A 24,956-nucleotide genomic window follows, 5' to 3' on the forward strand; every position below is an offset into this window, starting at 1 on the left:
GTAGGGCTTGCGCTTCCCACAAACCCTCATACCAGACTCCACTTGCAAGTCCGCACATCAACCTCCAACACCAACCACCAACCCGACAACCACCTACACCGTCCCAGCAGCCACGATGTCGGACGCTACTGTTGGCCAGACGAAGCAGTTTGGAAAGGGTCAGCGGACTGTGCCGCACCCGGCCCAGCAGGCTCAGAAGTGGTACCCCGTGGACGATGAGTCGAAGCCCAAGAAGGTCCGTATACCACAAATCAACCGAAGCAATCGAAAGGAACAACGCGGAGGATACAAGCAAGGAATTGGTGGCTGGGATGAATGCGATAATGGTGCCCGAGTCGGTCGAATCGTCTCCAACGACAAAAAAGCGACGCATTTGTTGATGAGACAGGGAAAGAATCCCGCACAAGTGTGAAGTCTCTTTGAGTCTTCCTTCCCAGGCATATCGCATTTTCGCATTCATTCCGCCACACCAACTCAAGCCATTCATGCCGAATTCATTCGGTTGCACGACATTTTTTTTTTCAAGGTTCAATATTCTAACATGTGTACGCATATAGGTTCGCAAGACTCTGCGTCCCGCTAAGGTCCGCGAGTCCCTCCAGCCCGGTACCGTCCTGATCCTCCTCGCTGGTCGCTTCCGCGGCAAGCGTGTCATCCTGCTCAAGCACCTCGAGCAGGGTGTTCTCCTCGTCACCGGCCCCTTCAAGATCAACGGTGTTCCCCTCCGCCGTGTCAACGCCCGCTACGTCATCGCCACCTCCAAGCGCGTTGATGTCTCCGCTGTTGACCAGAAGACCGTCGAGAAGGTCTCCGCTCCCGGCTACTTCACCAAGGAGAAGGCCGCTGAGAAGAAGACTGAGGAGGCTTTCTTCAAGCAGGGCGAGAAGGCCCAGGTGCGTACCCAATTATTCCGAACCAGATTCCGAAACTGATCATAGACTAACGTGGATTCCGCTTTACAGAAGAAGGTTGTCGCCAGTGCCCGTGCCACCGACCAGAAGGCTATCGACCAGTCCATCCTTGCCGGTATCAAGAAGGAGGACTTCCTCGGCAGCTACCTTGCCACTACCTTCAGCCTGCGCAACGGTGACAAGCCCCACGAGATGAAGTGGTAAAAAAGTGCGATGCGGCGGCCGCGGGTTCGGTAGATAGTTGAGGAGGACTCATCTTTCAACGAGGGGCGGCTCGATTGCAAATCGGCGCCCTTTTGCGTCACGGAGGGAGCGGTTATGATTCATGTAACTCCAAGTGGAATCCGTTTTATACATGCTTTCGCTGGTTTCTAGGATTCTGCGTTTAATTCGGATATCCGGCTGTTGTTTGCCTCGTTTCAACCATTTTTCCCCTCTCGGCGCGGCCGATTCAGCATGACCTCCTTTCTCTTCTCTCTTCGGGGAATGGGGGAAACGAGCCGTGGTGTGAAGAAAGACTTCAAACAAAAAAAGATTAAAAAATACCTCGCTCCAGCAGCCCCGCTGGATTCTCTTTCATGTTCAGTATGACATACATCTCCAATTCCCAGGTACAGACGGCAATCCAAAAATTGGGTCATTTTATTTTTATGGATATTTCCATTGTAACCCTCCAGGGCTATTTTATCGTAGAATTACGGAGTAAACACAAGCCACAGATCAGATCGATAATATTTAAAGTGGACATTGAGGCTCCATTGTGCGATAACGACGTAATTGATCATTGATATCCGGGGACTCCAAAATATATATCTCCGCAACCTGCAACCGAACTAAACGAACTAGATTACCGAGACCACTCAACCACCTGCACCCGTAATGGTAACACCCATGTCAAACTTCTTGGAATATTCATCTTCAGATCTTGGAATCAGCGTCTTTGGATCGTGAGAGCCGCCTGCTTAAGTTCCAAATTCTCCGACATTAGATAATATTCAATGAACAGGTGAATCCATATCTCAATCCAAATTCCAAAAGGACCAAACAGTCTAGTCTAGTCTAGTCTATCTAGCTCCGAGGCTTTGTATTCCTCCGCAAAGTACCTTCCCTAATCTTCCTCTTCGAAGCCTCCATAGCCTTTCGAACCTGCCTTTCAACCTCCTGCTCATCCACTCCTGCCACAATATCATCCTCAATAGAGTCCCCAATACTTGTTCCAAAGATCCAATCTAAGATACCCCAAGGTCCAAAATTGCCCTCACCATCCTCAAGTAAATGTCCATCAGTTCGACGCGCCATACCCCCCAAGAAAAAGCTGGTAGGCATAACAGTGTATCCAGAATACGCAAACGTCTCCTCAAGGGACACAGTCGACAGGAAGAGCAGGTAGGTAAGCATGTGGAAACGAAGGAACAAGGCCGGCAAATACGTAGGAAGGAAGCGAACAAAGATGTAAACCAGTGGATGGTCGTAGTGCGCCGTGAGAGGGAACGGTGTCCTGAGACTATGGTACCATGACTGGTGAGCCCGGGCCAAGTACCTAGTGAAGACGGATTGCGCATTGTGCAAGACGTAGCGGTGAACATAATAAGTCAAGACCTAGTAAGCAGGAAAGATGTCAGTAAGTTATTTCGTAATCAAGAAGAAAAGGTTGCTTACCTCGCGAATCAGTAAGGCAAGTATGAGGCCCTTGCCCATCTCCCAAGGCATGGGGAGCTTCATAGACACCTTAACCGCACTGCGAATACCAAGACCCTGGACCAGCAGAGTCTCGACCGCAGCTTGTAGGACAGTCCCAAGAAGCACATTGAGAAGCGCCCAGGCTGCGACTTTGAGATCCCGCACGCGGACCTTGCCCTTCTTCCTGCCGCTGGGCAGACCGGCCTCACCCTGCGCCTTCACGATCACAGATGCAGATGGCGTGAGGATGTCGAACAAGAAGAAAAGAAGGGAAGGCAGTACGAAGAATAATGCGCGCACTGCGGCTGAGCCGACCAGCTCGACGCGGAGCGGGGAATGCGACAGCACTAGGGTCGACCACGTCACATAAAAGAAGATAAAGTTGAGGCTAGTCGCATAGGACGACATGGTGGGAACGAGGAGGAGGGAGATAATGGGTAGTGAGAATAGAGCGTCCATTGTGTTATTATTATCGCGGCAATAGCTCTTAGAGATGCCAGGTAAAAATTTGTGGTTGTAGATGATTTGGATGCCGATCGAATTTCACGAAGCGGAGGGAAAATTGGGCTACCCTTGAGGGATTTAGGACATGAACTGGACTGAAAGAATATGTTAAAAATACATTTCGAGTCACAGACCTTTGTCAACACGACATTCTTTGAAGCTCGTTGGTGGGGGGTGTCGCAAGAAATGAAAGAGAACTGGGGTGGCAGGGAACCGAGATCTGCACTACGTCACCGCCGCCCGCATTCTACAGGTGGCCCTGCATTTTGACATCTACGGAGTATTGCAGACTGATTCCTTTAGAAAAATAAAAATAAAATTATGACAAAGAATGCATTATTGCTCAACCAGTACTGATATAGAGACCCCGATTGAACCAGGGTACAAACGGGTGGACGCCAACCAGGCCAAACGAACGAACAGCCGGAAGGGCAATGCAAAAGGGTATATAATACAGTCACCAAATTATCAACATTGAGAGTAATCCCATTACTCGACACAAGACTGTTGGGGGAGACCATTGGTCTTTCCCCAGTTGAACGCCTTGTTGCGAAGGTCGGGAATGACCTGAAGGAAAACCAGGTTGCTCAGCCAGCTGAGGAAGGTATCCCCGACAATGCTGTTGCGAGGGCTGGGTCCAAGTGCGGTACCCTTCATGACATTTCCGATAAACATAGTTGTGATGAGGTACTCGCCACGTTCTAGAGCTTGTATGGCGATCTGTCCAACCTCTTCGGGAGTCTGGGGCTTGTCGGACTCCTCGAGCTTCTTGGTCAGCTCGGGCTTTATCTTCTGCTCGTTGTCAAATCCTGGGCTCAGAATGCCCATGGGGAAAACAGTGTGGATCTTGACATCGGCAGCTGGGGCTGTGTTGCGGTGTCGTTGAGTGTAAGCACCGTTGTACATCTCGATCTCTTGGCTGAGAGTGTCAGACAAAGAGCGAATGGCAGCCTTGGCAGGAGAGTAGGGTCCGTAGCCAGCGATGGGAACGAATGCAAGAGTCGAACATGTGAAGATGAGGTGGCGACGCGGGTTTCGCATCTGGTTACTTGGAGGAACAGGAGCCAGCCAGTTTCGGAGAGTAGCATGAGCCATGTTTGCAGCAGTCCAGTAGACTGTGTCCATCTGTTGACGCTGAAGCTCGATCGGAATATCAACGAAGAAGCCAGGGTGGCAGTAGCCAGCACAGCACCAAACAACATCAGGGGCAGAGCCGTCATTCCAAGCAGTGACCTCAGAAATCACTCGATCGCATTCAGAGGCATCAGTAAGATCGGCAGAAATGTACATGAATCGCTGTTTTAGCGAATTCAAGGCCTTAGACTGGAGGAAAAGTTAGAAACAATGACGCAGAAAAATAAAATAAAATAAAATAAAATAAAGAAAAAGAATAAAGGGGACAAAAGAATCGAACCTTGAGTTCTTCCACGGTCTGTTCAAGCTTGGAGACAGTACGAGCAACGACGACGACGTGTGCACCCTTTCCAGCAAGTTGGCCAGCAACAGCTCGACCCATGCCATCAGATCCACCAGTGATTATCACAGTCTGGATGACAGAGTCAGTAAAGAAGCTGAGAACAAAAGGGGAATTCTGTACTTACACGACCCTCGACCTCGAACTCGTTCTTGCGGTTGAACCCGAACATCTTAGCAATCGTATAGGCAATGACAGAACAGACGAGTACGGATACTCCAAGGACTGATGTGGATATATAAGATGAAGGAATAAGAGATGGTAGCTGAGGCATATGGAAAGGAAAGAAAACCAAAGGGAAGAAATAGGAGGTCAATTGCGCGTGACTGCCTATCGCAGGTGTTTTTGCTGATTTGGATATCGAGACAGGAGCGTGTACGAAAGGTGCCCGGATATTACCAGAAAACGCGATACAATACACAATGCTGGGTCCACTGTAAGTGAACCCGTATTGGTATTTCAGCAGGTGCAAATCACACAAAATATCCATTCTGGGCGTAGTGTACCACGGGCGGTGAAAGCAGCCCCAAAAAATTATTTTGTCCGCGCAGTCGAGACCATCGATTGAACAGATCAACGAACATATTTACAAGCTTTTAATCATGGGCAAGAAAAGAAAGGCTGGCGGCCGTCCCTCAAAGGGCGAAGTTCCCGTGCGCACCAAGTTCGATATTGAAGAACGCTTTGACGATTCCGAAGACGAGTTCCAGGCGGGCCGCGACCAAATTCTGCTGGATGAAGCCCCCGAGGCCAAGCGCCGGCGGAGAGTTGCTCAAGATGGTATGTCAATATTTGAAATCCGATCTGAAAATACGAGTCAATCTAACTTATTATAACAGAGGAGGCACTCCAAGATTCTGAGGAGGAGGTCTTAGGCTACGATGAACTCGACGAGGACGAGGATGATCTTGAAGACGAAGATGTTTCCGAGGATGAATATGATGACATGGGCGAGCCGAAGAATGCACAGGAAGACGACGAAGACGAGGAGGGAATTGCGGCATGGGGTACATCGAAGAAGGACCTTTACAATGCAGACCAGATCGAGACCGAAGTCGATGCCCTCGAGGAAGAGCAAGAAGCAAAGCGACTGCAACAGAAGCAATTAGAGGCTATGGACGAGGCAGACTTTGGTTTCGACGAGTCCGAATGGGCGGAATCCGGCAAGGGTGCTGAGGATGACGCAGAGAACGCCGGAGTTGTTACCGAAGTACTCCCACAGCTGGAAATTACCGACGATATGAGCAGCGACGAAAAGCTCAAGATTCTCAAATCGAGATACCCCGAGTTCGAGCCTTTGGCCAAAGATTACGTCGACCTCCAATCAACTTACCAGACTTTGCAAAAGCAGGCGGCAAAGGCTTCAAAATCTACAGATGAGACCGCAGATGAACTCCAGCCCGCACCCGTGGCCGTTGTAAAATTGCGTGCTTTGTCAACATATCTGGGTACAATCAACATGTACTTCCTGCTCCTTGCTTCTTCCTCCGACGGTACCAAGAGCCATTCCCCGATGTCGCCAGCAGAGCTCCGACAACATCCTGTCATGCGCTCTCTAGTCAAATTCCGCAAAATCTGGGAGAAGGTTAAGGACCTTGAAGTCTCGGAGATCACCGAGGTTGTCAAGAAGTCTCCAGGCAAGATTGAGTCGATCAAGGTCGAGAAACCCATTTCCAAGGAGACCAAGAGGGTCAAGTCGACACAAAATCTCAGCAAGGCCGAGCGTAAAGCCTTGGCAGCACAGGCTGAGGCTGACGCCATTCGGGCGGACCGACTCCGTGAGACAGAGGCCGGTCTAGCTGATCTGGATGATTTGGTCACAGAACCTACTCAGAAGCGCAAGACTAAGAAGACCAAGGCTCTCGCCAAGGATGATGACTCCGATTTCGGTGACGAGGATGCTCTCACCGCTCGTGAAGCCGAGGAGAAGCTCAAGCAGAAGCGCTCTCTCCGCTTCTACACCTCTCAACTGGCTCAGAAGGCTAACAAGCGTCATGCTGCTGGCCGTGATGCAGGTGGTGACGCCGATATTCCTTATCGCGAGCGTCTGAAGGACCGACAAGCCCGTTTGAACGCCGAGGCCGAGAAGCGCGGTCGCCAAAACCCTGATATTGGCCAAGAGCTTGGTGGAGACAGTGACGAGGAAGACAACCGCGTCAGAAAGGAACTCCGCGGTGAGGGCAAGGGATCCGGCACTGACGATGACGATTACTACGACATGCTTGCGGCACGGGGCAAACAACGCAAAGACGACAAGAAGGCCCGCGCTGACGCACATGCGGAAGCGGCTCGCCAAGGCGGTCATGTTGAGGTACAGGAGACTATCGGGTCAGATGGCAAGCGGGCTATCACCTACCAGATCGAGAAGAACAAGGGTCTCATGGCGAAGCGGAGCAAGGACGCGCGCAACCCGCGTGTCAAGAAGCGCAAGAAGTACGAGGAGAAGAAGAAGAAGCTCGGTAGTGTTCGGCAGATCTACAAGGGTGGCGAGGGCCGTGGTGGCTACGGAGGTGAGCTTACAGGTATCAAGAAGAACCTGGTCAAGAGTGTCAAGCTCTGAGGTTAGGGGATTTAAAATCATGGATATGTGTTTTGTCTTTTCGCAAGGCGTCAACTGTGGTTCATGGCAGATACAGGATTTGTTTGATGTGTATATACAAATTCAATTTCATACTCTCACGTTCAACATTTTTATACCTTCTTAGAGCGCATAGGAAACAAAGGTAAACCCTCCGCAAACTGAGGACGGCCAGGAATCTGCACAATCTGAGACTTGGTCTTCGAAGTATTACTAGGCCCCTTCGTTTGGTTCGAACTATGGAAACAATGAGCAATTGACAAAGCCCAACAACAGTAAGTAGGACAACTTACGTCTGAGAAGCCGGCACATCAATATTCTTTCCATGCTCCCGCCGCTGATGACGCTTGGGCAACATACTCCCCGAAACACGACGAATCCGCTCTGTGAGCCGCGAATCCGGACTATGACGATCAAGACTGCCCCGGGGACTGCTGATCGTACTACCCTGACTCTCAACAGGACTCTGAGCTCGCGGAGTGGTATAATCCAGATCTGCCAATGGAATAGGTGCTGCGTCTGATCTTCGCCGAGTATACGGTGGCAGTGTATCGACGCCTGTCTCCGCAAGTGAAAAATCAGAGGAAGGCTGGGAATTCTGGCGAGGATTATGTGAACGAATAGGAGGTTCAATGAGCGAATCGCCATGCTGGGAATGCGTGATCAATATGGTGTCTGCTGCAGGACGATGGAGAGGGTGTATATGGCTGAGCGGGCTCATATTATTGCTGGCAGAGCGTGCGGCCTCATTGACGAAATGCTTGTATGTGTCGCCATCCATTCCAAGGCTAGCTTGTGATGGTAATGTAAGGGGCGTCTCAGGACCAAGCATTGTGGGTGCGGCGGCTGTTAGATTGACTATTCCTGGTAGCATCACACCCTGTGTTATTTGCGTCCCTGGAGACTGCGATGGACATGCATCTTTTTCTGTGGGTGGAGGTGGTGCGACTGGTTCATCTGGTTCCAAATCTTGATGTAAGCATATTAACCAGGCGTGTTCTAATGCTTCCTTGGCAGTGAGACGATCAGATGGTGTAGGCGCAAGCAATTCCCTCAAGAAACAGGATGCTTCGACAGTTTCCAATGGTTTAGATGGAAGGTCGGATTCTTTTTTGTAGTATGAAAGCAGCTCGCGTTGCCCCATGAATGGAAGGTTTCCGGTGAGAAGGTAGTAGGTAACTGCCCCCAAAGACCAGATATCGGCCTCTGGGTTATAATTTGAGCTGGCAGTCCGCCTGTCTGCGACTGGCTCCCACATTGCTGTATACACCTCTGGGGCAGTAAAGGCTGGTGCTCCATTGAATGTCTGTACTCCCGCCAATACCTCCATCACTCGCTTGCTGGTCCCGAAATCGCCAATTTTGACCCACCACTCTGGACCTGGAGATAGAACAAAGATGTTCTTTGAATAGTTAGAAAGTTAAAGCGACAATATCGGTGGAAGAGGTACCTGAGGTTTCAAGTCACGATGGGCAAACCCATTGCTATGCATGAAATCTAGACCCTCAAGTAGCTGGAGGGCGATAAGTTGGGTTTCGCCCTCTGGAAAGGGCCGAGAGATATGTTTTTGAAAATTTCCAAGAGGAAAATACTCCATGCATATGAAAACCGACTCATCGTTGTCAAACCACCCTGATGACTTGACAAAACACCCATCGAACTGTGGCTGGTTATTTAACGTCCTTATCAACACAATAGGTACTATATGCCCTACCCTCTGCTGAGAGAACTTGGTGATGGCTTCTAGCTCATGACCATAATCCATTGACTGGAGCCCTGGCGCAATCTTGCGAATCTCCTTGACAGCCCGCAATTTGTTGCTGTTGTCAACAACACATTCCTCTAACCATACTGTACCGAAAATCCCGATACCAAGATGTCGCACTCTCTTCCATTTTTCCTCTCGCTGTCGGCGTCTGGGGCGCTTACCGACCACTAAAGACGATTCGAGGAAGGTGTGTGTGGTATACTCCGAATCGAGCTTGGTGGACAGTTTGGCGTCTTTGACGAGATCGGAGACTTGCGACATGTGGGTCAAGGAGAGCCCCAAGGGGAACGTTCATAGGGGAAAGCTTAGTTATAACAGAAGTCAGGAGATCATGAAATGTTTGAAGATATTCAGATTTGGTCAAAGTTATCATAGCACTGGAAAAAAATGCATAAAGAGTTTATTGAAGCCAGCAAGAAACCACAACCGCATCCCGCCCGGGGTGGCGCATCTTATTCGAGTCCATCGCTCTTTTCAACCGGGGTAAGGCTGGGGTAAATTCGTTCATGCGGCCCCGGGGCGCGAGTACGGGGCTCTGAGTGGAGGAGACTCGGGAAAAGATAAAATCTTTCCTGTTAATAGTATAGATCGACGTCCTCTCATGGGTCCGAACAGACCAATTAAGGATAGGCGAGATGCACAAATAAAGACTAGCATTTAGTAAGGCGTACCAGCAGGGTTGTTAGGCTGACAGCCATGTGTCATTTTGGCCTGTGGTGCGAAATAGGTCTTCGAGGATTGCCTTCGCGTCCCGTTGCGGCCCACTTTCATTCGTGAGATCTATCGCGAGAAATTTCCTTGCGAGAGAGTCCTGAAAATTAAGTTATTCACTGGGCATCAAAGAAGTTTCCCCTGCATTGTGCATACATACCGCAGTTTCAAGTGCTTGTATCTCTACTGCGGATATGGTGGCACATGCGGCGATGAGGTTCTCGCCTCGGGCAGCAAGTAAGCCGATCTCATTGGCGCGGGAAACAATGGATGCGTCGATACCATTGATTGCTGCACAACTATGGCTTAAAGTCAATAATCTGGATATTTCGAGCGCGACAGCAATTGGGCTGAAGGATTACACACATGGTCCCGAAACTTCTGTTGCTTCGTCCCTCGCGAAAGCTGTAAAAAGTTTCAGGAAATCGTTGCACCGCACGTTAACAAGATAAACGAACTTGTACAAGTATGTCACTTGATCCTCCGCCTCTTGTGACTCTTCACAGACCTTGACTTCCATGTGTCCTAATTGTAGATTTGGCCGCAAAGCAAGGAAGTCATTCTCGAAGATTTCATGATAATGGGTGGCAGCAAGAACTTTGGGAGGATCATCGATACCCAGCAAGTGCTCAAATACTCCACATGCCAGACCGATGCCATCTATATCGATCAGCTTAGTACTCAAAGTTTCCACGCTAACGGGGCCAGATCTATCACAGACCGCTTTCATTTGTCCCTTTACCGAACTCATCGATAAGTACCAAGCTCCTGCTGGTAGCTTGCTTCAAACAGAGAGAGATTTGCTGTAGATCGCTCATAAAGGTGCTTTGAATCTGAATATTGGGTCAGAAATCCTCATGGATGGCCAATTACACCTTCATCATACCTTCGAAACACTTTCTTGGGTATTGATTTTCGTCAGGATCTTGTCTGTAATCCCCAACTCTGCACTATCTGCAGGTACAAAGCTAGAGAACTCAGACAAGAGCACTCACTTTGCATCAAAGATTACTTACCTTCCTATCTGAGCAAGGTACACAATAAGAGCGACCTATACCTTGTGAGTGAATAGCAGGTTGATGCTTTCCAAGAGTTGTTCACCTGCTTCATGTAGACGCTCTTCCCCGAGTAATTGGGCCCAGTCAACAAGAGCATACTAGGAACTCCATTTCCAAGTGCATTTTCTTCCTGACCTTGGATTCCTCCAAGCAGAAGTGTATCATTTGGAACGTAAGAGGTAACTGTCATCTCTTGCAGTATGTGTCTGGTCCATGTTAGAGCAAAGGGAATTCTGCAGACAGAAATATCTTTTACCGGCCGCCCTTGATCTTGATAACATTCCTCGGTACCATTCTCGGTCTAGTCAGATTGTAAAAGCTGGCAGCCTGTGTGAGAGCAAGATTGCTAATAAAAGAGTTAATTTTCAGCTCCGTATAACGGTTTGGTGCACGAACCAGTCAATCTCTCCACAGATGTCAGACGCCTCTACCAGCACATTCTCATATTGAAGTATCTTTTGAGCCAGGTCATACACGATCTCAATTTCTTTCTCTGTAGGAGAGCAATTAAATCATAAATAGAATATCCCCGTGAAAGACGGCTTACCACAGATGAGTCCGTAGATATCCCCGAGCTTTTCATCCAGCTCTCTCATGCGAAAGTCTTTAAAGTAGGCCCGAGTTTCCGTAATGAACACTAATTCCCAATCTTCATGGGACCCAGAAAATGCAGATTCGCCACTTTCATTGAGTGGAATAGCGATGTTGAATCCAAGTTGAGGGAAGTAGATAACATTCACATCAATTCCCAGGTCTTCTGGAATTGTCGTTGCGACGTCGATAGCCACATGCTTGAGGAGACTGTCCAGACCATCATAGCGGTCTTTCATCTGATCAAGATCTCGATCGAGACCCTGTTTGACCACAGTTCTTCCTTGCTCATCAGAATTGTCAATGTCAACCTGGAAAAGTTAGCTACTGCGCCAAATTTTCTCGTTGCAGACTGACTATCTCCTGGATCATTCGCCCCACTCGGTGGAGTTGTGCCGCTTCAAAGACTCGAAAGGCCTGCTACTTATCAGCACTCGATCTCATGATTGATGGCCTGGATTTGAACTTTTGTTCTAAGTTGTAGCGTATCAGCCCCCGAGATCTCTTGTAGAGCAGCATGAATGTCAATTGCATAGAAGGCAAACTATTACCAGCGTCAGCCCAGTTCAGCTACACCATCAGGATACATACAGCCAACAAACTCTCCCACGCTGTTGCCTTGAATCCAGTAGTTTTCCCACTTCCCGTACTGATTCCTTTATGGAGATTGATCATTGTGGGCCGGAGATTCTTGATATGCTTTAGTGCCTTTGTCATCTTCTCCAAAGCAGTCATGTTGTCCGGTCGTGAAAACACACCGATCAAGTCGTGTCTCTCCCTGATGACATCAAGGTCAAGGCTTGGGCGGAAGAAAAGCTGCTTGAGTCTAGCTCTGCCTTGAGGCGTGTAGGAAAAGCGCCGAAAAATTCCATAAACTGAAAGACCTTCTTTTCCAGAAGCTGACTTATTTCCTGGGCCTTGGTTGAACATGTTGGGATGTGACTCGGATTGTAGGATTTGGAGAGACAATAAAGCATTACTTCCAATCCACCTAGCTCATCTCTTTTAGTTTGATTTCAGCATGAGGGAGTCCATTTCTCTAGACTAACATCGTATCCTTCAAACTGAACATCTCCAAGAATCGCACTTGGAATGCACAACCGTTCATGTGCCCCATCCCAATGCTTGCGGCTTTGCGTTTCTGTAGGTAAGTAAGAAGTGCTCCAGCACACCCAACTGTTACGGGGTTCTCCATATCAATCGAGCTGGATATGTGAAGGATTCGCCCTTCATGGAGCGTGAATCCCAAGTCCTCAGGGCTCACTTCTTCAGACCCAGTAAGGCCATTGTGGGGCACTAAGAAGCGGAGTCGGCCCTCGTGAGAAGATGATGCTTCTATGGCAACCAGTCTGTTTTCCGCATTGGAGTAGCTAAAATCCTGTGTGGGACGAACATCCACCTGATAGGGTAGATAGGATGATGAATCTATAGTGGAATAAGTTAGTAGCTGAATGATGTCAATGCAAAGGTAATAAAAGTACCATTTCCATGCGGCATGCTCTGACTTTGACCCTGAATGCTAGATATATCAACTCGGGGAGGCGTCAAAATTACAGTTGGCTTTATCTGGGCGATCACTTGACACGACGTTAGTGCCCTTGAACACCATCGAATTTCACTGAACATACAGGTGTCGATTGTTTCCATTCCACCCGATCGGCTGTCACCCAGCAAGTACATTTTCTTATGGTCCGCTGAGTAATAAGCACAGCCTACCGTCCCATAGTCCTTGATGTCGAAGGCGACGATGACATGACCAAGATCATCATCAATGGAACTTTCCGAATAAGCTGCTTCATGTTCTTTTTCAGTCCAGAATGGGGTTTGCAGTTGTTTTGCAGTTGGAAGTGATGGATGAATTGAGCTTCGCTGGAAGTCGAATGGTGCAGTGGTCCGAGCCTCGAAGGTAGGTCTTGGTTTTGTAGTGCGGGGCGTTGTGGGAGGTGGGCGCAAGGTCGCTGGCGAGCGCTTTCTCTTTGAAGGAAGCATGATTTGAGATGAAAAAGATAAAGGGTCAATGGTCTGAATATCAAATGAAAGGGAATGATGGGAAAAGCCGAAGTTGTGTGTTAGTCACGTTGCTTCTGACTTCCACTTCGGGCTGATATAAGAATCAACTAGGCAGCCCTGGAGGAGAGTATGCGATGTACCACGAGACTACAAGCTTAGTATTTAGGGGGTCCATTGCAGTAAAGTACATTAAATATATTGAACTAATATACAAGTCATAAGTGGGGTTTCATCTTTCAATGCAATGGTGATGTACAATTCCAGCCTAGAAAAACACCGTATAAATGCCGCATCAAACACAATTAAACAATTTTATGGCTTTTGTTCCATCTCCTTAGGAGTTACCACCAAAGCAGTCTTGTCATCGGTGAGGGAAACATGAGCAGTCTGGCCAGAAACAATCTCACCACGAATGATCTTGTCGGCCAGCCGGTTTCCAATCTCTTTAGCGATGAGGCGATTCAGGGGACGAGCACCGAACTTGGGGTCATAGCCTCGCTCGCACAACCAATCCTTAATCTCACCATCCACCTGAAGAGTCATGCGGCGGCTATCAAGTCGGCCCTGTAGCTCCTTGATTCTGATATCGACGATGTCCCGCAAGGCTTCCCGTGAGAGACGCTTGAAAATGATGAACTCATCAATTCGGTTCAAGAACTCTGGCGGATAAGCATGCTGGACAACGTCCATGACGGCCTTCTTCATGTCTGCAGGAACTTCGGATTCACCACTATCCTTGTACGTGTGCAAGGGATCGCCTCCAACGAGGATTTCGGCACCAAGGTTAGAAGTGAGGACAATCAAAGTGTTTCGGAAGTCAACCTTGTGGCCCTGAGCATCTGTGAGGAAACCCTCATCGAGGACCTGGAGAAGCAAAGCTGAGATGTCTCGATGGGCCTTTTCAAATTCGTCAAACAGAAGGACGGCGTAAGGCTTTCGCCGAACAGCCTCAGTAAGTTGACCAGCATCGTCGTAGCCAACGTATCCAGCGGGAGAGCCAATCAAGCGACTAATGGTGTGCTTCTCCTGGAATTCACTCATATCAAATCGCACGACAGCACTCTCGGTGGAGAAAAGGAATTCAGCCATTTTCTTGCAAAGCTCGGTCTTACCCACACCAGTCGGACCAAGGAACATAAATGATGCCAGCGGGCGGTTCTCACCACTCAAGCCCGCTCGTTGCATGCGAACGGCATTAGCAACCGCAGAAAGAGCTTCGTCCTGTCCACGAACCGACTTCCGAAGGGTGTCTTCCATGTGAATCAACTTCTCGACATCTCCTGCCATAAGTTTGTTGACTGGGATGCCTGTAGTCCGGGAAACCACGTTTCCGATATCGTCAGCTGTGACAGAGTCATGAATAAGGGCCTCCTTCTCCGCATCCTGCTCTGCGCCCTCCTTGGGCAGCTTGCTTTCTAAGCTAGGAATTGTTGAGTAACGGAGCTCTCCGGCCTTGGCGAAGTCGCCCTCACGTTGCGCCTGTTCCAATTGGAATCGTGCTTGTTCCAATTCCTCTTTCGTCCGCTTGATGCCATCAATTTCAAGTTTCTCTTTTTCCCAAACCTCGGTCAGTTTGCCAACCTCCTCTTGCTTGGCTTTGAGGTCTTCCTGTAGCTTGTCTCTTCGCTCACGGCTGCTAACGTCGGTTTCTTTACGCAAAGACTCGAGCTCGATTTGAATTGTGGTAATATCACGCTCCAGCTCTCGAATAGAGTCGGGTTTGGATTCTTGCTGCAAGCGGAGTGCCGACGCCGCTTCATCTACGAGGTCAATGGCCTTGTCGGGAAGAAAGCGATCGGTGATATAACGATTGCTGTAGGTGGCGGCTGCTACGAGAGCACCGTCTGTGATTCGGACACCGTGATGAACCTCGTATTTATTCTTGATGCCACGTAAAATGGAGATTGTGGAAGCGACGGATGGCTCGTCAACTAGGATGGGTTGAAAACGTCGCGCTAGGGCAACGTCCTTCTCGATGAGACGGTATTCATTTAAGGTAGTAGCACCACAGCATTGGAGTTCGCCGCGGGACAAAGCTGGCTTCAGCAGATTGCTCGCATCGATGCTACCCTCAGCCTTGCCTAGACCCAGCAACGTATGGAGCTCGTCAATAAATAGGATGACCCCACCTTGAGCATCTTCGACTTCCTTGAGCACAGACTTTAAGCGCTCCTCAAAGTCACCGCGAAACTTGGCACCCGCGATTAGTGAGCCCAAGTCCAGCGAGATCACGCGCTTGTTCTTGATGCTCTCGGGAACATCACCTTGAACGATGCGCTGTGCAAGTCCTTCTAACACTGCGGTTTTGCCGGTACCCGCCGCACCGATCAATACAGGATTGTTTTTGGTGCGACGCGATAGCACCTGGATCGTCCGGTGGATCTCTGCATCTCTTCCAATGACCGGATCCAGCTTTCCTGCTTTTGCCTTTGCTGTCAAATCAACACCGAATTGTTCCAGAGCAGCCTTTTCTGGCTCTCCGCTCATGTTCATGCGGTGGGTACCGCCGGGGGGATGAGGGCGGCCATTGGCATAATGGCGAATCGAAGAAACCGACGTAGCTCTAACATATGGGGCAAGTAGCGACGCGGTCCTCGGAAGAAGGGTTGAACGTGAACGTGAAATCGTCGAGAGTAGAGGTGTTCGTAGTAAACGACTACGAGCGTTGACAGAGAATCTCGCCGCCATGATGGATACTATGAAAATCCAGCGATGTAGGGGAAGATCACCGTAATAGCTTTTATATCTCAATGGACTGCGTGCTCGCGATTCTTCTGGAAAGCTCCACCGTCGCGAGTGGCGGATGCTCCACTATCAATTGGACCAAGCTCCGTCACCACTCGAGTCACGTGGGAGCCAATTTAAACGGGAGAAAAAAAAACCTTTTACCCCTCGGTCTCCCACTTTGTTTTCTCCCCTCCCATTTCACTCTCTCCCCCTTTTTTAATCCCACCTATAAAAGTTTCCCTCTTCACAATGGGTTTCACCGACTTCGTCTCTGAGGCTGGCCTGACCTGTAGGCAATCCCTTGGTTTTATGTGAATGTCTGAACTATTTGGACTGACTGTGTCCTTCAGTGGCCAACAACTACCTGGCCACCCGCAGCTACATCGTTGGGTAAGTGACTTTCACTTTTTGTTTATTCTTTTCGCTCTACCAGTTTATCTGCTATGGCTTTGATGATTTGAACCGCCCTGCTATTTTATGATGAGAAACATTGGTCCGTGTTGATGAGGCGGCTTAAGACCCCGCTGCTTGACTAAAACCCATTTGCGAGCAATCGCGTCTCTGATCTTTTTGACTTCCAATTGCATACCTATTGCATGAACACATGTCCTTGTCGAACGCTCAATACTGACTGTTCTCAATAGCAACGAGCCCAGCCAGGCCGATGTTGTGACCTTCAAGGCCTTCAGCGCCGCCCCTGACGCTGCCAAGTACCCCCACGCTGCTCGCTGGTACAAGCACATTGCCTCCTACGAGGCTGAGTTCCCCACTCTGCCCGGTGATGCCTCCAAGGGATTCACTGCCTACGGCCCTGAGTCTGTCGATCTCCCCGTCAACCCCAAGGACAAGCCTGAGGATGATGATGAGGATGAGGACCTCTTCGGTTCCGACTCTGAGGAGGAGGATGCCGCCGTTGTCGAGGAGCGCAACAAGCGTCTTGAGGAGTACAAGGCCAAGAAGGCCGCTAAGGGCCCTAAGCCCGCCGCTAAGTCTCTGGTCACTCTTGAGGTGAAGCCCTGGGGTATGTTCTTTCTCTCATTCGTCAAGCATTTCTCAGTACTAACTTCCCATAGATGATGAGACCGACCTTGCCGAGATGGAGACCAACGTCCGCGCCATTGAGATGGACGGTCTTGTCTGGGGTGCCTCCAAGCTCGTTGCTGTTGGTTTCGGTATTAAGAAGCTCCAGATTAACCTGGTCGTCGAGGACGAGAAGGTCTCCACCGACGAGCTCCAGGCCCAGATCGAGGAGGACGAGGACCACGTCCAGTCCACCGACATTGCTGCCATGCAGAAGCTGTAAACGAGATGCCTTTTTATGAAGAAGAATGGCGTGATGATGGAATACTTGATGTCTAAGGAACCCCAATAGTAACGAATTTAGATTCCGAGTCCATAAGTGGGCCGGTTTGATGAAAAAAATTTAAAATTTTCACGACCATTATTTTTTTTATCAAAAAGATCTTTCAAGTGTAGAATGAGGACCTTGAGGTAGACTAGTGTTGCTTTCTCTATGTAATTGATCAGGCTCATTAGCTACTTTATCTCCATTGCTATCCACCCTTTCCAAGGTTGTCCCGGTACAACTCACCAGGGCATCCTACCTTGGCCCAGGTAACTATTTTCTCCTTGGCTTTCTCAGAACCTTGGGACGTGATAATTGCAAATGAGGTCTTTCTGCTCTTTGGTCCACCACTATACTTGAAACCTTTCGTATTCCTGCTAGCCAGGTCCACCTATTTGTATCCTGTGGTCATCTCAATGGCTACCATAGAATGAGACTATGATTTTTGCCTTCCCCCGAGTCTTTAGAATGTTCCAGATTCTAATTGGAAACGGAACTTAGTCTTTGGGATCTTGGGAAATATTTAGCTATGCCATCAGCAAAAACGCCCACGCCCGGGAAGATGAGGTAGGAGGTGTGCGCGCCCATGCCCAGAAGCTTGTGGTTTTATAAGGTACCCTGGTTGGTTATAACATGGCGCATATATATCTTAGACGTTGGAACCAGATTTCCCCACAACCATCAAATGGATGTTTCATTATTGTCTAGGTCGTTGACCTCAAGCACCTGGATTTTAGAAAGGGAATGAAAGCCAAGGTTCGAAATATATGTTTAGATTTCAATATAAAATAAACCCATTACCATCCTTTACATTGGGAGCGCTGGGAGCAACTTCAACTGCAAAAGCTGGGGGTTCTTGCCCCAACCGCCTGCTTAGGTAATACAAACTGCGGGACCTGTGGCCGCAGATCGAAGTCAAGTTCACCCATAAAGATACATACGATCCAACGTCTATCCCTCGGATCCTGGTCTCTCAGCATCGAGTGATCACGGCAAAGCATCCTTTGCCTACCATCCCTGCAGCAGCTCCTAACCACCGCCGAGCTCCTCGGGTTTACCAACAACCGCACTCCCGAACCCCCAATTGACCACCTCTCATTCGCCATGAGCTTTCTTTCGCGTGTAGTCACACTGTTTGGGCTTGTTCTACTAGCTCACGCGTACGTTCAGACCCCCCAAATAGCCTGGAATCTAATCACCATTGGATAATCTCGGACTAGCTAACAATTCCAACCATAGTGGTTACTCCGCCCATGAACACACCGTCCTCTTCAGTAACGCTAACATCGCCGCCATCGCCACCTTACCGAGTGACATTATTATCGAGACCCTGGCTGCGGTCCTAGCAGTCTCGATTGGACTGGTCCTGGGCGCAGAAAAATTGAAGCCGATTAGCTGGCGCGACTGGGCGGGCGAGATCGAGCGGGACGGTGGTGCGCGGAACCCGTACATGGGGTTGGAGGAGCGATATGGATTTTGGGATATTCGGGTGAGTAATTCAAACTGCGATCTAACAAGAGTGTCATGTTTGTTCATAGGTCTAGACCTTTTTTCCTCATGTATCCCCTGGCTGTCTGCTGCGAAGTGATCAATGGAAGCTAACTGGTTGATGTAGGCCAAGCGAAAGGAGTTTGCAGACTGGGTCCGGGGTCCGGATATGTTAAAGGAGTAATTTGATTTCATTTCTTGAAATGTTTGAGAAAAGACCTTGTTTCGATGCCATGGTGCAGTAATTTGTCCTTGTGTATAATGCACTGCGAGGGAGTTTTGCAATCAAAATCAAAATTCCTAATTTGATCGTGTGATTGCTGATCATCCTGGTCCCTTTCCTTCATTTCCCCCTTTTATTTGCTTTTCTTCTAGATCAAGCCTCTCGTGCCAAGCCAGCCCTGCATGCAATGGGGCTTTCTGCAAACCAAATGCAGAGGCCAGCCTTCGATTGGTGTGCCTGGACGCAACTGTTTTGGAGCACTGTACGGAGTATGCCGTGGAGATCGACAGCGCTCCACGGTACGTCCATAGAAGGGCATTGTGCGGTCGATCGTCAGGCTCGACCAATCCGAAGAAAAAGCAAAGTTAATATACGGCACGCCTCTTAATTGATGGAGCAAGGATGCCGTGCCAAGTACAGGAGTCAAGCTCCAGGGCTATGTACCTTGTTTCGAGCCGTGCGACATGTTTGGTTTGTTAATTGTCAACATTGATAAAAGTTAAACCGCTCATCACTAGGTACTCCGTATAGTATACGAGTGTACTTCATACAGTATCCACACCCAAGAAGCGTTCACTGATATCAACGTGGTCATGATAGCATCGAATCTCAAGTCGTGCACAGCGTACGTGTCGCTCGTGGTACAGGAGCCAGACTGGGCTGGGACACCGTTACCCGCCACGCATTCAAGCTTAAAATGGCCAGTTTGGACGAGCATTCCCTGCAGGGTCTTGCTCAGATGTCAATATTCGGGAATACATAACATGAGATGTCATATCGAGGGGGCTGGGAGGCTGTGATTTCAGGGCTGTGAAACCTGTCTTTGTACCGTATGGTGGCAATAATATTCTGATTACGGGGCTTGCGAGATACTATAGATCATACCATGAAATTAAGGTGAAAGAAGTAAATGAGTTGAGACTTAGCGAGTTACGAGGACCCACTCTCCAGCCCTGAGTCTAATGTGTTGTCCCGTTCCCTTGTACTATTAATGGATTTTAATTCTGTCTCGGAGACTTGTCCATTGAGTAGGCGATGACCCCCCTAAACAAAACAAATAAGCGAGTCTGGATCTCCATAAAAAGCTACAGTAGAGTTCTTTAACTGCAAGCTCCGCCTGATCAAGTGATGTCTCACCTTTTCCAAGGTGATCTATGGTATTTCTGGGTTTAGTGCCGCGCCGCTTGTCTCACCCGGAGACGCCACATCTACCAACCCCCTCTATGAGGGTCTTTCACAACAGAAACAGCGCCAACTGAACGAGTCCAAATACGATCCCAATGGGCTGAAAAAGTGGAATGACTGGACGGCAGTGAAGGGGATTCGTAGGCTTCCACGCGGTCTGCCAAGACCGAGGACATGTAAGCATTCAGGACTCTGTCCGAGTTCCAGTGTCTTATTGCCACCGGCCATTGCATGGACAAAAGGACCAAGTTTGCGTGATTGGACAAGGTTTGCCACTAGTCGATCGACTAGCGGGGTTTGATGGTAACATTTCGCCTGCATGGAGTCATGTTTACAAGTAAACAAGTGCGTCGCAATACCATGTGGGTCCTACAATTCTAGGTCCAGGATTTGTTTCTACATACACCTGGGCGCTCCAAGCTTACGAATTGGTGCACAGGTAGGCAGCCGGTACGACCCCGAACTAAAATAGAATCGACCTTGCAGATCGAGAGGCGCGCTAGTATTTCCCGTGTATGACTGGACCACGGGTTTCGTTGCGAGTCTATAAGACAACAGTTCCCCGTTTGCCTTTAGTACCAAAACAAAAGGTCCTTTAGGCAGTAATAAATAGTCTCTTCCCCCCCCCCGGCTTTCGCTATTCTACTTTCTTCATCTCCACATCTCTCTTTCTCCACATACCAGCCTAATCGACTATAATCCAATCCCCCACTCTCGTTCAATATGCGTACCTCAGTCTTCTTCGCTACCCTCTCGGCTTTTGCCCTGGCCTCCGGTGCCGTCGCTGCAGAGAGTGCCTCTGAGAGCAGTGTAAGCTAGAATCCTCATTGATGGCGAATTAAGAATAAGTGACTGACGGCGATGTTAATAGGTCAACTACCTCACTGAGACCAACTCTCTGGGCGTTGTTACTGGCCAGCCCTCGGTCGTTACCAGCCAGCCCTCCGCTGCGACTTCCCAGGAGGCTGCTGCCTCTATTCCCGCTGGCTTGACCGCACCCGTTGTCACTCCCGCAACAGGCAGCTTCACCAGCTCCGTCAAGAGCAGCACCCCCCTCACATCTACTAGCTCTGGCACCACCGCCACTGGCACTTCCGGGTCCTCGACCTCTACCGGCTCCAGTGACTCCAACTCGTCCAGCACTGGCTCCTCCACCTCCACCTCCAGTGGTGGCGCCGCTTTCGCCACCGCTGGCATGGGTCTTGCTGCTGGTGCCGCTATCCTTGCTTTCCTGTAAAGCAATTGATAGCATTACAGCTCAATGGCAATTGAATTGGCCATTGAGCCTGCCATTTCTACTGCAAATATCTTGATGGGAATTCAGGACATAGTGGTCATTGAACGTGGACCTAGATGACTCTTGGGAGTATCTGGGCCTACAGGATGAGGGACGTGAAAATGCTATCAAAGGTTACAATATCTTTCTTGACTTTCCTTTTTTATTGAACATTCTAATCATGGGGGGGGGGGGCTTGTGATTCTTGCGGCCTGTTTTCATTTGCTTGTTTTTGTGTGAATTGTCTAGCATATTCATGGCGCAGACCCCGATTTTCATACTTAATTTTTCTCTTATTTGATACAGTATTGATTATCAGTATAATACTACTTGGTAAATACATGAGGAATTCTTTAATCATTCGTTCTCCCAACTTCTAGATGGTTCTATTCTTTCTGTATATCTAAAATATTTTTTGCCACAATTGAATTCATTGCGTTGAATCATCTTGCGTACGAGTCTGTTCTGTTGACTACCAATTGGTATGACAGATCTCAGGCAATGCAGCAATGGTTGTGCAGGAACTGTGTGATGTGTAGAGTATAGAACCCACGCTAAACCAGATGAGGGAATGTAATAGGAGCGCGTCATGTGTCTTTCGCGAAGACGCGCACACGTCACCCTTATCTGGTTTAGCGCCCACAAACACTTCAAACTGTCAACACCACCCCGTTGTTGAAGTAACCGATTGTTTTGATTGATGCTCTGACAACCCACATCTCCACCATCATGGTAAGTGCCATTTAGGTTTCGAAGCTCAATTTGCCAGTATCACGTTGTAGAGATAAGCGCTAATGCCATCCAGGTTTTGAAACTACGCCGGCTGGCGGCAGACCACGCCGCTCTGCATTCAAAGCTCCCGCCGTACTATCTCTTGCAGCCGGATGATGGCCACTTCGCCGCAGCAGATGACCTATCGCAGGTGACCATCCTGCTTACTGGCCCACCAGGAACTCCCTACTCAGAAGGCCTGTGGCGGTTACAATTGAAGATACCAGAGGATTATCCCAACAGTCCGCCCAAGGCGACATTTCGGACCCGCATATGGCATCCCAATGTCGAAGAGATGACAGGTGCGGTCTGTGTGGATACACTGAAGAGAGACTGGCAGTCCAAATTGACCCTTCGAGATGTTTTAATTGTAAGTTAAGCTAGGACTCTTCCAGCATTGCTACAAGGCGACCGAGCTAATGTGAAATATGTAGACAATCTCTTGTCTTCTCATCAACCCCAATCCAGACTCGGCTCTCAACTCCTCCGCAGGAAACTTGCTCCGCGAGGACTACAATGTTTTCGCGCACCAGGCGAAACTGATGACCTCCATCCACGCTCCAATCCAACCTGCCCTCCAAGACGCCGTTAACGAAGCAAAGCACCGTGGCGAAGATCCCGGCACTATGCACCGGGAACCAGATACCCAGCACCAGCGCCCACGAAAACAACAGCGCATCCAGACCGGCACAACCATGAAAAACAATCGACCTCCATCCGAATACATCCCACACCCACCCCGCGACATTGCTACCCACGCACATCCAGTTCCCGAAGATGACCCCATGCAAATGAGTGACGTCGACGACGAGAACGACGATCTGGAAAGTGCAAGCAAGGAAAACAATCCCTCTCTCTCCCCAACACCCGTCCGCCTTGCACCACCCTCAAGTCCCCGCAAGAATGCTTTCGGGAAACGACCTCTGTCCGTCCTCTCACTGGCCTACCCCGAAGACCCAGACACAGAAATGATGCTAGTAGACTCGGATTCCGAACCCGAAAACGGAACCGATACACCTGCAACAAACATGAGCTTCAGCTCCTCCGACAAAAATATCGCCGCCAATACATCCTCTTCCACATTCTCTCGCTACGCACGTCACTCCCCCTCCATGTCCCCACAGCGCAAAAACCCCAAACTCGCTCTGAGCAGAAGAGCTAATACACCCACCCGTTTCCGCGAGGATGTCCAGATCTACGAGGACGTTCCGGATCGCACGTTAACCGATATCTCCCGCCGATTTGGCGGCGACGGGAAGGAGAACCGTGATTCTGTTGTGCCTCGTGCCTTGAAGGATATTCGTGGTCTACATGCTGAGAGGGCCGCACCCCCTGCAAACACCCAAGCAATGCAATCAGGTCACCCGCCGAACACTACGACGTCCTCGGTATCAAAGCAATCGCCGTCGAAGGTCTCGAAGAAAGTCCTCGGTCTACGGAAGGGAGCTATGCCGAAGGTCAAGCCCCGGATTGGCCTACGACGACTTTGAACAATATTGCTTGAGATCTTCTAGAATATTTGTTTTACTTGCATGGCATTGGATTGTTGAGAGGGCACGATACCCCATTTCGCTCTTTAAATTTGTTTGCTCCTGGTCATACGCCGGGCTTATCTGCATTATGGGGGAGAAAACAAGCATCGAGTTGCGTTATGGTTGCATAAGATGGATCATGGCGTTGTTTGCTTTTGTTTTGTGGTTTCATTTACATTATTTCCGAGATCAATCTACAGAGAATTTTACTGTGCGATCTTATCAATGAAGCTATCTAGAATACACTATCTAGTCAAAAGTATTTCCCCCAATCAGCCTTCGGGCCTACCCCATCAATTTCGTATATTTACTGAACAGTTCACCACACCACCATATCTTACTAAAATTCTATATAATTACGCAAAGTTATTAATACTCGTCTAACGCACAATAATATTGCTTAGAATCCTTATAAAAATCCCCCCTTAGCTTTTCAACCCCTAGTAGTTATCTCGTCACCCTTTATACTAAACACATCAATTTTAAGTATGTTATTACTCACCATAATTCTGCTATATACCCCTAAAGGTACTATTAAATAAATTTGTATCTTCCTCTATATATAAGCTCTAGTTAAAATCTAAGAAGCTCTTATTTTAACAACATATAGATAACGTTAAAAGGGGTTTTAAAGCCCAGTGAATGCCTCGGCGGATCCTCCACATATACACATTAACTTTCAAACCGCTCTATCGTCACTAAAGCTTGATGGATCTTCCTGTAGTCATGGGTTAAATTAAGTCTTTTTTGAAGCGAGCCCTCTTAATACTGAGTGGTACATGCCTTCCCAAAAGTTGGTTGTTGGGTTGACCCTACCGGACCCGCACTTGGGAAAAAACTTGCGGTCCCCATTGTATCTAGTCTCTTTAGGTTAGTGTAGGCGAGTTACCCAACGACTAGGCTGGGGAACCCAGGTATCTGAGATTCTATATGGACATTGATCTAGTATATTAAGGGTCAAAAACTTCGTAATGTCTTCTACCAGGTCTAGATTTGCCAATAGGCGTCCTTGGGTAAATAGTGTTTAGTTTCTGTGAAATTTACATGTGTCTATAGCCTACAGGGTAAAAGGAATATGTAAATACCTGAATTAATGGAAATACTCCAGAACTATCGAGCTGTAA

The 24,956-nt window shown here is 48.8% G+C and overlaps 11 protein-coding genes across 11 annotated transcripts; 6 read left to right on the top strand and 5 right to left on the bottom strand.

Annotated features, from left to right (window-relative positions):
* Positions 1-115: 115 nt before the first annotated feature.
* On the top strand, positions 116-1,115 carry N7484_002275 (60S ribosomal protein eL6; the record flags this gene model as incomplete). Its single annotated transcript, XM_057112695.1, has 3 exons — positions 116-235; positions 558-893; positions 963-1,115. 3 exons carry the CDS (start codon positions 116-118, stop codon positions 1,113-1,115), a joined length of 609 nt encoding a protein of 202 aa, XP_056977432.1.
* Positions 1,116-1,979: 864 nt separating this feature from the next.
* Positions 1,980-3,050, bottom strand: N7484_002276 (sterol desaturase family protein; the record flags this gene model as incomplete). The annotated part of the gene is made up of 2 exons (XM_057112696.1): positions 1,980-2,510; positions 2,571-3,050. 2 exons carry the CDS (start codon positions 3,048-3,050, stop codon positions 1,980-1,982), a joined length of 1,011 nt encoding a protein of 336 aa, XP_056977433.1.
* Positions 3,051-3,584: 534 nt separating this feature from the next.
* Positions 3,585-4,741, bottom strand: ksrA (3-dehydrosphinganine reductase; the record flags this gene model as incomplete). Its single annotated transcript, XM_057112697.1, has 3 exons — positions 3,585-4,418; positions 4,510-4,641; positions 4,697-4,741. The coding sequence occupies 3 exons, from the start codon at positions 4,739-4,741 to the stop codon at positions 3,585-3,587; spliced, it is 1,011 nt and encodes a 336-aa protein (XP_056977434.1).
* A 430-nt stretch (positions 4,742-5,171) lies between these two features.
* N7484_002278 (something about silencing 10 family protein) lies at positions 5,172-7,129 on the top strand (the record flags this gene model as incomplete). The annotated part of the gene is made up of 2 exons (XM_057112698.1): positions 5,172-5,349; positions 5,409-7,129. The coding sequence occupies 2 exons, from the start codon at positions 5,172-5,174 to the stop codon at positions 7,127-7,129; spliced, it is 1,899 nt and encodes a 632-aa protein (XP_056977435.1).
* A 131-nt stretch (positions 7,130-7,260) lies between these two features.
* Positions 7,261-9,176, bottom strand: N7484_002279 (serine/threonine-protein kinase; the record flags this gene model as incomplete). Its single annotated transcript, XM_057112699.1, has 4 exons — positions 7,261-7,384; positions 7,441-8,549; positions 8,598-8,807; positions 8,862-9,176. The coding sequence occupies 4 exons, from the start codon at positions 9,174-9,176 to the stop codon at positions 7,261-7,263; spliced, it is 1,758 nt and encodes a 585-aa protein (XP_056977436.1).
* A 421-nt stretch (positions 9,177-9,597) lies between these two features.
* On the bottom strand, positions 9,598-13,264 carry N7484_002280 (MutS family protein MSH5; the record flags this gene model as incomplete). The annotated part of the gene is made up of 16 exons (XM_057112700.1): positions 9,598-9,726; positions 9,787-9,925; positions 9,989-10,286; positions 10,348-10,459; positions 10,513-10,594; positions 10,643-10,677; positions 10,728-10,890; positions 10,941-11,030; positions 11,081-11,177; positions 11,232-11,586; positions 11,633-11,692; positions 11,742-11,819; positions 11,867-12,266; positions 12,325-12,700; positions 12,757-12,852; positions 12,904-13,264. 16 exons carry the CDS (start codon positions 13,262-13,264, stop codon positions 9,598-9,600), a joined length of 2,871 nt encoding a protein of 956 aa, XP_056977437.1.
* A 333-nt stretch (positions 13,265-13,597) lies between these two features.
* hsp78 (chaperone ATPase HSP78) lies at positions 13,598-15,973 on the bottom strand (the record flags this gene model as incomplete). Its single annotated transcript, XM_057112701.1, has 1 exon — positions 13,598-15,973. The coding sequence occupies one exon, from the start codon at positions 15,971-15,973 to the stop codon at positions 13,598-13,600; it is 2,376 nt and encodes a 791-aa protein (XP_056977438.1).
* Positions 15,974-16,261: 288 nt separating this feature from the next.
* On the top strand, positions 16,262-17,315 carry N7484_002282 (translation elongation factor 1 subunit beta; the record flags this gene model as incomplete). The annotated part of the gene is made up of 4 exons (XM_057112702.1): positions 16,262-16,301; positions 16,363-16,402; positions 16,657-17,033; positions 17,086-17,315. The coding sequence occupies 4 exons, from the start codon at positions 16,262-16,264 to the stop codon at positions 17,313-17,315; spliced, it is 687 nt and encodes a 228-aa protein (XP_056977439.1).
* Positions 17,316-18,461: 1,146 nt separating this feature from the next.
* N7484_002283 (membrane magnesium transporter family protein) lies at positions 18,462-19,029 on the top strand (the record flags this gene model as incomplete). The annotated part of the gene is made up of 3 exons (XM_057112703.1): positions 18,462-18,517; positions 18,597-18,846; positions 18,973-19,029. 3 exons carry the CDS (start codon positions 18,462-18,464, stop codon positions 19,027-19,029), a joined length of 363 nt encoding a protein of 120 aa, XP_056977440.1.
* Positions 19,030-20,976: 1,947 nt separating this feature from the next.
* On the top strand, positions 20,977-21,490 carry N7484_002284 (putative GPI anchored protein; the record flags this gene model as incomplete). Its single annotated transcript, XM_057112704.1, has 2 exons — positions 20,977-21,063; positions 21,125-21,490. The coding sequence occupies 2 exons, from the start codon at positions 20,977-20,979 to the stop codon at positions 21,488-21,490; spliced, it is 453 nt and encodes a 150-aa protein (XP_056977441.1).
* Positions 21,491-22,258: 768 nt separating this feature from the next.
* On the top strand, positions 22,259-23,790 carry N7484_002285 (putative ubiquitin conjugating enzyme E2; the record flags this gene model as incomplete). Its single annotated transcript, XM_057112705.1, has 3 exons — positions 22,259-22,261; positions 22,335-22,670; positions 22,735-23,790. 3 exons carry the CDS (start codon positions 22,259-22,261, stop codon positions 23,788-23,790), a joined length of 1,395 nt encoding a protein of 464 aa, XP_056977442.1.
* Positions 23,791-24,956: the final 1,166 nt, after the last annotated feature.

This window comes from Penicillium longicatenatum (genome assembly GCF_028827895.1).
Source record: "Penicillium longicatenatum strain IBT 33135 chromosome Unknown contig_1_segment0_segment0, whole genome shotgun sequence".
Classification (NCBI taxonomy): domain Eukaryota; kingdom Fungi; phylum Ascomycota; class Eurotiomycetes; order Eurotiales; family Aspergillaceae; genus Penicillium; species Penicillium longicatenatum.